This window comes from Hypomesus nipponensis, chromosome 19 (genome assembly GCF_054491055.1).
Source record: "Hypomesus nipponensis isolate SF chromosome 19, ASM5449105v1, whole genome shotgun sequence".
Classification (NCBI taxonomy): Eukaryota; Metazoa; Chordata; class Actinopteri; order Osmeriformes; family Osmeridae; genus Hypomesus; species Hypomesus nipponensis.
The window spans coordinates 12,340,806-12,355,026 of NC_140379.1; the positions used below are offsets into that span (position 1 = coordinate 12,340,806).

General features: G+C 41.1%; 1 protein-coding gene across 3 annotated transcripts in view; it reads right to left on the reverse strand.

Moving 5' to 3' along the window:
• Positions 1 to 5,008: 5,008 nt before the first annotated feature.
• The window catches only part of LOC146247075 (nuclear receptor ROR-alpha A-like), a 32,541-nt gene continuing 23,328 nt past the window's right edge, over positions 5,009 to 14,221 (reverse strand). For all 3 annotated transcript variants that reach the window (XM_084682611.1, XM_084682610.1, XM_084682609.1), the window contains exons 4-10: positions 13,518 to 14,003; positions 12,634 to 12,755; positions 12,393 to 12,525; positions 11,692 to 11,799; positions 11,078 to 11,188; positions 10,661 to 10,773; positions 5,009 to 10,115 (exon numbers count right to left, since the gene is read on the reverse strand). In XM_084682611.1, the coding sequence (XP_084538737.1) occupies positions 9,951 to 10,115; positions 10,661 to 10,773; positions 11,078 to 11,188; positions 11,692 to 11,799; positions 12,393 to 12,525; positions 12,634 to 12,755; positions 13,518 to 14,003 (1,238 nt within the window). In that variant the 3' untranslated portion in view covers positions 5,009 to 9,950. The remainder of the gene's footprint in view (positions 10,116 to 10,660; positions 10,774 to 11,077; positions 11,189 to 11,691; positions 11,800 to 12,392; positions 12,526 to 12,633; positions 12,756 to 13,517; positions 14,004 to 14,221) is intronic.

The following is a 14,221-nucleotide window of genomic DNA, read 5'->3' on the forward strand; positions in this document are numbered from 1 at the left end:
ATCATAACACACCACTCTCAGAAAACCCATGTCCAAATATCTGTCTCATACTTCATCTCACAATGTTGAAACAAGCGATACACCTCTAAAAACAGCTCTGGTTTTCTGATTCAATTTGGATAGCATGGTTTAAAATGTGATTCCCCATTGACAGATGTCATTCTACATGAAGTATGGCATAGCTCATTCCAGACCCAATTTGAAAGGCATTTTAACTGAAGCCTCAGCATTTTTGACATGACTCAAATACCCTCGTCAGGATCGATAAACTAGTCTCTGTTCTCTTCAGACTGCTTTTTCACTGAACTCGCTTAAACTATGATTCATAACACACTTCCTATTACTCACGCTCCAGGATAAATATTAGGTAATCCTTCCCATCTTTGTTTAATGCCCCTGGCTATGACAGGCACCTGTAATTGAAAAATAGGTTTCCCAATGCATTTGGGGTAATGCAGTTCCACATCTTTCACACCTCCCGTCCTATTTGTTTTTAATAATTCATTTGAACCCGCTGTTTGTGGGACAGGCTGAAAGGATGGTGTTGTAATTCAATGGATGCCAGTGCAAACAAGCGGGCAACCCCCAAACAACCTTCACTCAATCATCTGCAGGCCACGACACACTCTTCACGCCCCCACAGTTGTCGTGGCTGAGCACCTCATTTGCTAAAAGGTACGTTAAAGCCCAATAAAGCATGTCAGACTTGACAACTCATTCACTTTAACGGCATAATTAAAAAGGAAAAGCTCTTTTTTTCCGGGTTAAGAGTGTGAGTGGCATCGGTTGGCACGATGCCCGTCAGATTGTGCCCATCATTCACATGGTCAAGGGATAGGGGTAGTGAGGCTGGGGTGTCACTGTGACTGTAGGTTAGAGAGTCCTTAAGCCTAGTGTTTGTGTTTGTTGATATGCTCTCAGTATTTAGTGTGTAAGGTCAGTTTGGGGAAAGGAAATGGTAGTTGCTAGTGAGTATAGTACCAGGTTCATGTCTTTTGCTGTTACAGGGAACTCTTCTATTGTATTAGTACCCAAGAAACACTAAGTCATTTTCATTTTATAAGTGAATCTTATCACCGATCATAGATTCTACTTGACCAAGTGTCCTGAGGTTCTGGCCGGTCCAACACAACCATATCTTCATTCTCACCTGAGGAATTCACAGGGAACACTCCTCCAGTGATCTAACCGGGGCCTAATCCAAACTCACCACACCTCTTTTAGCCTCACCAACAAAAAAAACTGCCATCACAGTCATATAGGATCAATGTTAACATTGCTAAGCTAATATCTCAATATCTGGTTGTTCAAGCTGCAGTGTCTCACAGCACAGCCCAGAGCTCCTCGTGATCTCACATGATCTGCATTTCTTCCACTGAGTTTGCATTTGACCTCTCTCTAAAAGGGATAGTGCTACGAGATCATGCCAGGAAATAAGGTACATTTTGTTAGATGTTGTTCTATTTCCCTAATTCCTTTATGATCTGGTTTTTGCAACTTATGTTTTGCAATGAAGAAAATCCAAATGATTGTGATGCTGAAGTTCAATGCTACTGTGTCTATTCCCAAAAATATGTGCTTCAATTAAACTGTTACACCTTGTAACTTCCTGCTGGCGATGATGCTGGTGAAGGTGATGAAATATATCAAGTTGAAGCTTGTCTGGGACTCTGAGTTTATAATAAAGCTGAAACATCCCATCACCCTCAGAGGTCTCATAGTGATGACATCATAACTGTGCACAGGCTTGCCACTCACTCTAACTCACCCTTTTTTCATTAGTCTGTGACATGTGACATGTTGCTAAAGCCGATATGGTTCAGCTCTGAAAGTGAATGAGAAAAACATTTTGATAGAAGCATACATAGATATTCAATAGATAAAAACTGTAACAAGCTAATACGTTGACATTGCAATCAAAAGCAAACAGAGCTATGGTGAGTACTTGATCAAATTAATTTGTGTTGATTGGGGAATGTGTATCTCAGATCAAAAGTGATGTCCCCCTGGACATCACTTTTGATAAAAGGTAAGTCTGTTTTACAAAATGATGACTTGATAATAGTTAGTTTGATGGTTTGAAATGGTATAAACCACATCAACCTACAGGTGAGGCACAGTCTTCAGCATCATATAAAATAACTTACAAACATGTTCAATTACTTTTAACATGCATACAAGGTCTATCTAAGGTATGTATCAGCACCATGGCTCTATGTGCTTTGAACTTTTTTTGTACCATTTCAAGAAAGCAAAAAAGGTTTGCTTCTCATGTTGCAATCCATTGGTATGTGAGTAAAAACAAGTGATTCTCTACGCCAAGGGAGGATCTGTTCAAGGGAAAGGAGGGGTGTTAGGGGGGGTTGTAGGGGTTAGGAGAATATCAGTGCACCACACCCTCAAGTGTCTTGGACAGCAGCGTTTCCATGGTGAGATAACACATCAGAGATATGAGTACTAATCCTCTGTGCAGTTCCTGAACTCAATGTAAAAAACGATGAGGCAAGAACTCTTTATCTCTGTCTCCATTGCATCACAGCTCTGTCTCCATAGTGTCTCCATTGTATCACAACTTTCCTACCATTACCGTTAACCGTAAACCAACGAGTGTCCCCCACTAAGGGATATCAAATCTTAAATAGGCATTAGAATGACTGTCACTGTACCGTAACTTTTCTGCCATACTAAAAATCTGTTTGTATTGTAAATATCACATTTCTAATCACTCACACTTTCTGTCCCACTCACAACAGCAAGAGAACAATTTAGAAGGAATTCAAAACAAGGCAAGCCTGTCACAAGCGTCCCCTAGCTTCAGCGTCTGAGAAGGTGATAACCCTGAAAACACATTCCTGTTTCCAGGACTAGAAACGCTGTGTAAGAACAAATGAACATGTCAGAACAAAGACTTGTGTTGAGCGTATAGGGTGGGACACAACACTGGCCAGGGTGTTGCTATGGTTCTGTGTAAAACAATCACATGATGTCTTTCCAGAGATGCACTGAACATTAAAAAAATTAAAAGTTAAAAATGTAAAAGAAATCCAATGTGTGAAACAAAGTAGCTGTAAGGATGGGTGTCACCCTGCCCCCACTTCTCTGGAAGGAGTTTCTGGAAGGAGTCTCTACTTGATGGGTCTCACACTTCACTGTGGAACTTACTATTGCATTAGTAGTCATATGTTTTTCTCTCTGATTTACAATATTCATGGTAGAGTAGGTAAGATTTAAAGCCTTAATTTTGTAACATGTTTGCCTTGTAATTGATTTTGTTCATTTGCAATGTTATTAAATATCTATTTATTATAACCTTCCTTTGACCATTCTTGCTCTGATTTAACCCATGAAGTCAAATAACTGCAATTCCCATTGGTATAGGCATACTTTGGTTGCTGTTAATACACTGTTCAGTTTACCCCTCTTCCTACGAACATAGGGGCATAGTTTTGGTTGTTTGTTATTAAACTCTCTACATAGCCACATGCATTCTTACAGAATGTCTCCACGTAAGATAATACAACCCATGTAGTTCTACATTTGCATTTATATGCGAGGGAGATCTATGGTCTTTTATCAGTCTCCCACTCCCTGTTGTCGATATGGCAACGTGGCAAACAAAGTGTTAGAGAGTCACAGAGCAGGGGTGAGTCACGCAGAAGCAGCTTTGATTGGAGAGAGGGAGGGGAAGGGTGGGCGGCAGGGTCGGGTGCGCAGTGTAGGAAAGATGGGGCCAACATTGTGGGTGTAGTGAGGGAGGGGCGGTGGCTTCAAAGGCCGAACCAAAGTTTATGGGCAGTAGACCACAGACCAAACTCACAGGACAGGACAGTCTCCATCGTCTTGACAAAAATTAAGTGATATAATATAAACTATAAACTATAAACTCCACAACTTTCCACAGGTTTGGACAGATATAATATGGTGTTCAATCTAATAGTGTATATTACACACCGATATTGAGATGGATGTTTGCAACTGCTTGGCCTGTTTGTAGTTAACTTATGTTTATTCGGTCTGTAGTCTGAAAAATAAACTTAATGGATGTCAATTAAGACATGTAGATTCAAATAAAGAAACATGTTCCAGCATCAAAACCTTGAAAAATAAACTGTATAACTGTGGAGAGGGGTACTGAGGCCTAGCAGTATTCAATCCAACTTGTGTGGAAATTGTCATTCAATAAGCTTTTATTCTCTTTCACACCCTCTGCTGGACACTGTGCTCTTATACACAATCCTTATCAGCTTCCCTACATCAATGCTTCAGCACAATGCACTGAGCTCAGTTTGGAATGTCACAGCAAAGGGCTCTGAATACAAAAAATACAATCTTGCAAGTTCTTAGTATTTTATATGTTTCTAAAATGTCAAAAGTGCATGTTGATTGTAGATAAGTGAAGGGGGTTTGAATACCTTTGGAAGCCAGAGAACACAAGGAACCTGAAACAATGACAGCAGACTCAAATCATGACCCGGTGTGCAGTGCTAATTGCTAGCTTCTTTTTTTTTTCTTTTTTACAAGCTGTCATTTTATTATGGGATAACAATACATTATACACATCAAAAATCGATGTGTTCAATGCACCTTTGATGAAGGTCATATTAAAGGTACAGTTTCTAAGTACAATATAACAATAATCATATTAGAATGAAAAGTATTTAAAAGACAACATTAAAATGTTCTTATTTTCTTTACAGTTGTATTTACAAAATAAATCAAAATACTTGAATGAATGAGGTGAGGTGAGTTGTTCTCGCGAAGACAACTAAAGTGATAGAGTTCAAAAGAGCTGGGTAAAAAGGTACGTCCCAATGTCATCATTTCAAAATCAGTAGCAAATATATGACATTGAAATGTGACCAAACCACTGAACTGGATCTTCATTTAAAATCACAGGTTGTTCATTTAACAGAGTTGCTTGTGCCTTTTTCTACCAACTTATGATGACTTATTATTGTAAAAGAACAAAGACACACATTGAATTAATCTTACAAAATAAAACATGAAATAGATTGTCCATTCCTTTATTATATTATATCATCCTTTTTCTGGCCTTAAAAACTGAGCACTAAAGCAAGTTAAATGTCAACCAGAATGAACTCAAATTGGACTTCTTGTTATACATTTTCAAGAAGTCCCTATAAAATTCAGAAAAACATTTTTAAGTATAATTGAATTTCGATACATTTTCTTTTGTGTGAAATCCACAATGAACCGTTTTCAAAAACACTGTCGACAGTCCCTCCAAATCCAATGGAATATTCTGTGTTCTGTGTAAATTTAAGCTTGATATTAACACCATGCTGGTTGACATGGGCCACATCATGAGCCTTGGATCGCACCAAAAGGTTTCACAATCACATCTGACAAAAGTTCAAAAACATCACAACCAATTACGGCTTTTTAAGCCCAAAACAAACACATATCTTTTTTTTTATTTTATTTTATATTGAAACTCCGGTGCTGTAGCTTTATTCTGTATAAAAATCCAAAGCTATTGCCTTTTAACAAACTTAAACGAACAAAGAAAAGAAATTGTCTCCCCCAGGACAAGCACACTGATACAGGTGCATGCTGGGTATGGTAGGCATTGTACTATGATCATTACTCATCATAATTACTCATATTAACAATAGTAATGTGTAGATACTCTGTGAAATCAAATAAACAAACAGGGTGGCATAGTCTCAACATCTCAAGGGTCTGCTGACAAAAGTAACCTAGCACCACACATCCAAGAAAGAAAATGTATACTGCACTCTCTAACTAAACTAAATCTAAAAGAGAGCAGTACTGTATATCAGAACAGATAGAGCACACCATGGTGCATTTAATCAACAGATACATGTTGGTACATAGTAGGCATCTAAAGCAGTATCTTCATTTTGCCTATAGACAATATATAAAGCTACTTACATAAGTGAGTTCAAATAATAGTGGAGATGAAGAAGAGGGTGATGTACTGTGTATGTACATCCTGCTCATGTTCATAGTTCTCAGAACAGAACCAATCAATATACCGTACATGAAGCAAACACTGAGTTCAAAATAAGGACATGAATAAAAAATACAATTTATATGTGATAAATAAAAATTTGCACAGACATGCAATTTAACTATACAAAAAAAGAGAGAAAAAGATAGATTTGCATTATTGCTTGACATTCTGTTATGGCTAAGTTACTTTCTTTATTTGTGAAATAAAAATGCTCTTTCATTTATGTGCTTTGAAACTTGAGAAGGTTGTCATCAAGATAGAAGGGTAATGGAGAGGGAAACAAATGAAAGTTAGGAGGAAAGACAGACAGACAGTCTTCTTCTATTTAACCAAGCGGTCCTGAATACAAGCCTTGTCTGGACCTCAATGTCAAAAGAGGAGGGAAATATAAGCTTTTCATACGGTATACAGGCAAGTACGCACAAACATACACACACACACACACACACACACACACACACACACACACACACAAGCAAACACACTGCAGTCACCTAGAGGAACAGGTGTAACTCAAGAGACCAACTATATCAGAACTTCAGAAACCTCCAGTCAAACAAAGATGTAATATGAACATTTATTGATTTGTTACCAGCCATTATTGCTTGATATTGTCAATAACTGATGCAAGGACGTGATATTGTGCACACTATGTCTCATTCTTTGACTAATACTGTTATCTATTTGCATATCTTCTATGCAACCCTGGGTCAATTCTATTTTATACTGTGAAATACTTTGGATCTACCTTTGGGTCTCAAGTGCCTGAATCACTTTCCTAGCATTTGTTATTGATTTCTAGAAATCAACCCCAGAATGCGGCAACTTGGCACAGACTGCAGAATACACTGTATAGTATTAGTCATTAAGTCAGCATGCAGATACGATTAAGACACCCCTCTGGATCTTCAGTACGTTGTTAGACATTGGGCCAAGCTCTTAATACTGAACTTCTAATTCTCCCTGAGTTACTGTGTGTATTTATTTTTATTTTAATCAAATAATCCACGGTTGTGGTATCATAGTGCAAGTTTAGCTTTCTTTGAAATTAGATGAAGCCCTTTGGGATCCATTAGTATTATTATTAGTGAATATTCAAATTAACCTGATGTAGTTATCTGCTTAACTAAATGCATTGTGGAAAATATGGCGGTGAAAAAGGAAAATTTCATTGGTTTTGGGCCTCCAAGGTTTTGATGATTTCATACCTACAAATAAATTAGGACAAGATGCTGAATCCAATACGGATTGGAACCTGTTCTTTCTTTTGATAGTTTTAAAACTATATGGGCTCTGCATATTTAGTAGACTGTTCTCAACCAAATGTAAAATCAACCTAAAATGGTGTACACAGCTTAAATGTTCCCTGAGGGATAGTATCAAATTGCATGGTTGTATTGCACAATGGAGGAATGACCTTGCTGTGCAAAAAAATACTAATATACAAAAACACAATTCAGGCAAAATGCAGCTACTCCAACTACTGCTTCTGTATGTTCAGGAATGTACTCAAGCATACTCTCACTCTCTCTCTCTCTCTCTCTCTCTCTCTCTCTCTCTCTCTCTCTCTCTCTCTCTCTCTCTCTCTCTCTCTCTCTCTCTCTCTCTCTCTCTCTCTCTCTCTCTCTCTCTCTCTCTCTCTCTCTCTCTCACACACACACACACACACACACACACACACACACACACACACACACACACACACACACACACACACACACACACACACATACACGCTCACTGCCAGTAATTTGTGTAAAACTGTCCTCAAAAAATAACATAAAACAATCAGCTACATGGATAAAATGTGAGCTCCTCATCTGATGAACCTTCCTTCAAACCCACACATCCACAGCACTTATTATCGTATTGCAAATAAACGCCAACTACTTAGAAGTTGTTGGTTTAGCCTCTTCTGAGGAGAAATCAACTTAAAAGACTTTCACCACCAGACAAGGCTTTGTTTTTTGTCACTACTCGATCCATTTTGTGTTTTATTCCATGAAATGACCAGTGTTATGTGACAAACTGGGGAAACAGTAAGAGTCACCATGGCAAGCACACCACCACTTTTTTCTATGGTTCTCTCTGGGTCTTTATTTATGTTTTTTCAGTTAGAGCATATCTGGGATTTCTTGAGCCCTACCCTTAATTTACTACACCCTGACAGATAAACCTCCCAGAGGTGACCACAGACCAGTGCTTAGGTACCCTTTGAAAAACTGTATTTGGTGACTGTTGAGACTGTAAAGATGGAAATACACAAATGTTACTTATATATTAAAGGGTGAGACACAAAAGTTGGAAGAAAGGATGGGTTTTCTGGGGATGAATCTGAAAGAGATCGAATGTATCTCTATGGATATGAGAAAATCTGATGAAAAGAGTTGGACTCAATTGTACTGTTTTCCTGTTGACCACTAGGTGGCGCTGATGGAAAGCCAATGCATGCAATGATTTGAAAGATCTTGACGCTCGATCGCCAGAAACTTCAGTAGGTCTAGCAACATTTTCTAAAGAGTTGACTTTTATGTCTACATCTATGGGGTGTATAGACGTATCAGGAAAATGCAGGCCGAGGCTGATTAAATTGTATTGTTATGTTTTAGTGCAGTGTGTGCAGTGACACTGATTGAATTGGTTAGGCAATGAGAGGTAGATTTATAAAATCAAGGTAAAACGTGAACAAAAATAATTTTAAAGAAAATATTAGGTGTTGATGGGAGAGTCTACGTGATCGTAACAATATTGCTTATCTAAACTTGCTAATTCACTTCATGATTCCAGCATAGAAGGACACATGTGTCTGATACATCTGTGTTTGATGTGATGTTGAACATGCAACACTTCAAAAACCCAAGTTATACACAATTCTTCATAAATTAAAGACAGGTCCAAAAGTGCCTGGTAAAATGTTGCAATAAGTGCACAACCGCTATAATACAAGTTCTTCAAAATAGATTCTAAAAACATTATTATTTCATTACATTGACTCATTTTGTATTTATAGTTTGTACTTATGGGTAAGATACCCTGTAGGACATAGGACATAGTTACTGAAAGGAATGGACTCCTGGTATTGAGGTTGGTGAGCTAGATTTTCTCTAATTTCCACTCTTGCGGTGAGGGTTTTCATAGCAGGTGGTCTAAAGGTGATGAGTGTTGATGTAAGTACAGATCCCTACAGAGACCCCGAGTGGACGACTGGTCCATGAGTAGGTATTCTGAGTGAATCTGAATCATCTACAACTGTCAACCAACAACCAATAAACTGTTGTGTGTTCTGTACAGACTGATGATCAAATTAAACAAAAATAAAAGGTTTGTACAAACCCTAACCCACAACAACCAACCATACAAAATTAAGTCTTATTAATCTGTCTATAAGTGCCTTAGGCTTAGGTCACATCTTCAGGCTATAGCTTTATCTTATCACTCATTTTCTTTTTCTCATGTATTGCCTAATCGGAGAGTTGGCAATTAAAAACCCAAATAGCTTGAAAAAAAAATCTACTAAGAAACGAACAAGAAGAACCTAGTTGGATTTTCAAGTGACATTCACTTATATTTTCTCAATATGCAGTTATAAGCTTTTAAAATCGTAAACTGAACAATACACAGATGCAAGTGGGCTAGGTTCGATCTAACAGAATATATGTACTGTATGTGTGTGTGTGCGCGCGTCTTGCGTCCCCTCCTCCTCTATCCTTTCCAACCTATCCAACTCCTCCACCAGGATGGGGCAAAGCAAGGTAGAGGTGAAGAAAGATGAACACAACTCAAACAGATGAGTAAAAACCATCCCTCCATTTTTTTCAGCAGCGAGCCAGCTGTTCAAAAAAAGCTCTGGGTCACCATCAGTATCTCTCTCTCTTTAAACCATCTTCTGTCCGTTAAAGTACGGTCCGGTATGGTAAAACACCACCGCGCAGCACAGCACGTGTTTCACCGGCTAGCCGTCCAGGGGCATGGCCTGTTCAAAGTCTGAGCCGAACAGCTCCTTGTATAAGGGGGGGAAGTGAGCTCGCACAATGTCTGGGTACGTCGCCTTGAACGCTGTGAGCTTCTCTGTGTGCCGGCTGCACAGGGCCCGCAAGGTGGACACTTTACATATTAACTGTGGAGAGAGAGAGAGAGAGAGAGAGAGAGAGAGAGAGAGAGAGAGAGAGAGAGAGAGAGAGAGAGAGAGGGAGAGGAAGAGAGAGAGAGAGAGAGAGATAGAGAGATAGAGAGATAGAGAGATAGAGATAGAGATAGAGATAGAGAGAGAGAGAGAGAGAGAGAGAGAGGGAGAGGGAGAGGGAGAGGGAGAGGGAGAGGGAGAGGGAGAGGGAGAGGGAGAGGGAGAGGGAGAGGGAGAGGGAGAGGGAGAGGGAGAGGGTGAGGGAGAGGGAGAGAGAGAGAGAAAGGGTGAGAGTTAGAAAAGTTAAAGTGACAGTGAGACAATGAAAGAGAGAGGGAGAGAAGGAGGGTGAGAGAATAGAAAACTGAAAGGTCATTGGGGATTCAGTTGTGATTGCAGAGCTGGCAAACCCACATTTCCTTTTGATCAGAGAAGATGATGGAACCGACCCACAATTTAGTTCCCAGAGTGTGTGTGCGTGTGTATGCATGCGTGCATGCACGCGTGCATGCATGTGTGTACAAATGGCTTGTGTTTACCTTTGTGAGTATGCCGTCTTCTCTGTTGTTCTTTTGAAGGACGTGTTGAAGTGCCAATTGAATCTTCTGTTGAAGCTTCTCAACCTTGACTTTCTCTTGGAGCCATGACCGATCTACACACACAACATCAAGAAGACTGCTATCAGCACAGCATGTCTTTCAACATGGATCTCCTTGACAGCATACACACAATATTTTTGACTGTGTATGTGTGTGACGTGTATGTGTGTATGCATGTGTGTGTATGCGTGCATGATGTGTGTATGCATACATGTATGTTCATGCATGTGTGTCTGTGTGTGTGTGTGTGTGTGTATGTGTGTGTGTAGGTGTGAGGGTTTGTGTTCAAAATGTGTTTGTGCATTACATGTCTAGCGACGTGACTGAAACAGAATGCATGCTGGGAGACGGGCCTACCTGCCGACATCAAAACGAATGCGGAGAACAAGGCGATCTCGTGCTCGGAGAGGTGCATCGCGCACATGTTCTTGGCAAACTCAAAGACGGAGCTGATCAAATCGTCACAACCTGTCAACAATACAGCCACACGCAGCACAGCAGAGGAGCAGATACAGGGGTCAGAATATCTGGGATCTTAAGAGCTTGGGCAGAAGTGACAGAGGCATGGTAGCTAGCTGTGGAGACAATGCCTGATTTAAGAGAACAGTTCAATCATTGTAATTATGTCTCTGTGGACTTGTGGTCAGAGTGAGTCAGGGAAGAGGTCACTAATGTCTTCGTATTTTATTAAATCAATGATGTTATAACTTGCTGAGGAACGTACATGACAAGGCATCATGAAAGGGGTAGTTGCCGTTTATGGGACGCGCATTTAATTTAAGATGCTTGTTGAGAAGTGCGTAGTCAGTTTAATTTGATTTGACTCGAACAAACCTTGTACTGTCTTGTCCTAGAGGCCACCCTCTCCTCATTTCTTTTTTTCTTTGAATAATGTCTGGGCTAATTAGACACACACAAACACACAAGTGCAGCACACACACCCTAAGACAGGGTCTAGCAGGTTGACTCACCTAATGCTTTGAAGACATCTGGCCCTGCGTACTTCCCGTCAAAGTAGACAGTGTTGTTCTGTGAGTCGAAGGCACGGCACATTCTGACAAACACCACCTCTAATGAACCTGCCAGAGAGAAATAACACCAGTCACTGTTTGGTGTTTGTTATCTGGTACGTGTGTGTGCTCGCACACGTGAGTGCGTGCAGTTGAAGTCAGAGTAACTGCATTGAAGTGGGTGGTGAGATGTAACATGATCCTGAATATCTGTACTTCAGCTAAATTTGTCTATTTTTACATTTTCTGATTGTCGTTATGTGCATCCCTTACTAAGACAACTAAATCTAAGACAAACATGTATTGTGAGTCTAATGTCTATGACTTGGTTGGGGTGTTTGGTGCAGACTAGACAGTGAATAGCTGCAGTTTAATAAATATGCTACATAAGCCTTGATGCTATGATCTGACTGGGACCCTGCGAGTGCTTCCTGTGTAAGTAACTGGAAATAGTATACAAAAGTTATACTAATATATTATTTAATAAACAAACTAATTTGGGATATCTACTGTATGCCATATATTCTTCTGCCGTGCTTATGACATGTGACGTGTTAGAACCCTGTTCCTGCAGATACTACCCTTGTCACACCCTGTTCCTGCAGATACTACCCTTGTCACATCAGGATAAAGTGTTAGCGACGTGTGACAGAGTCTGTTACCTGCTTTCAGCAGCACAATCTGATCGTTCTGGCAGAGCTCCATGAAGCCGTCGATGCGCTTGGCGAACTCCACCACGTACTGGATGGCCTCCGTGATCTTGATGGCACACAGCTGCCACATGATCTCGCGGGACTGTCGTCAACAACAACAAGGACAAGATCAATGAAAGAACAACGAGATACTATACAGTTCATATCAGTATATTCCTGTAGCTATACAGAGTAGCCTAGCATCCAGTACCTTGCTCTGGTAGTTCTCCATCTCCTCCTGGAGGAAGGCCTGCCAGGTCATCTGCTGCAGCTCCTCTCTCAGGTACTGACACGTCTCCATGTGGGACTTGGAGATGTTCTGGGACAGGTGCTCTGTAACACAACATAACACCCAGTTTAAACATGCTGGAACACACAGCTCCCACAAAGCTCACATGTCTAGTGCATTAAAGCTACAACAAACAAGACAACAAAGATAGTGCTTGACATTGCTGGCAGTAGTTTATATACAGCTATTATCAACTGCTGTTGGTAAAATAATAATACCTGATACAACACTACATTTGAATGAGACAAACAAATGTTTTAACAAAGGATATACACATTTGCTAACGGGGAGGGGGAAAAGCATACCATGGTGATAAATGATTTTGTCAAAAAAAAGAAAAGAGAAAAGATTCTGTGAAACTCTTGGGAAGCAAAAAAATTGATTTCCCCCAACGCGTGCCCCTTTGGATCCCAATTGGCCCTAATTAACAGACAACTAATTACCACACGCACGTTTTAATGAGCTCCGAAGATGAGTTTTCAACCTCCTGCTATTTTAAACCACCTTTGGTGTCTGGTTTTGCCCCCATGGTTGTGCTGCATGCCTCTCTGTTCTTCTCTCTAGACTGTACCTCTCTTAGATCGTAGCTCTCTCCCATCCCCCTCCCCCCTCTCTTATCCTCGCTACCCCTCCTTTTTCCTCGCCTCATCTCCTCTCTTTCTTCCCTCTCAAGCAAGCTGCTGTCCTCACCATCGTTATACCTCTTCTACCTCTATCACAATCCCCCGATTCTCTATCCTTCCACTAACAGCCCCCCCCCACACACACACACACACACACAAACACACAAACAAACACACACTCACCAAGCTCAGCCATGGACACCGTAGGAGACGTCTCTCCGTTTGTGAAGGAGCAGTAAGGGAAGAAGCCGTTAGCCGAGCCATAATCACAGATGGGCTCGGGCTTGATCCCGTTGATGTCCAGCCCCGACTGGTCCGGGGAGGGCTGGATGTCCAGGTAGAACCCGCCCACGCCTCCTCCTCCGCCCCCACCAGAGTCGCCCTTGGACGAGCCCAGGGAAGAGCTCCCCTCGGGGGTGTGCTGCTCGTCCATGTAGCCCCCCAGCTCGTCGTGGAGCTCGGTGAGGCCCGTGGAGGACGTGAGGCCGTAGGGGGGGGTGAGGGGCTCGGCCTCCCCTGGCGCCTGGCTGTGGAGGTGGCTGGTGTGGAGGTGGGGCCCACCACTGTGGCCGTCCCTCTGCTGCTGCTGCTGCTGTTGGAGGCGGTGCTTCTGGACCTCGGCGTACAGGCTGTCGCGCTGTTTCTTGGACATGCGGCCAAACTTGACCGCTGTGGAAGGGGGGGGGATTGGTACAGTGACAGTTACTCTAAACATAATATGATCACAATGCAGCAGACTTCAAATGACTATCAAATATATTTTCATTTCCAAAATCTGGATCGGATTGTATTAAGTTCCAAGAAATTCCAGGCCAGAAAATCTCCATCTGAATACTTCCTGACTCTAACAGGGTTTTCCATGATTGTGGGATCCCTATAAGTCTACA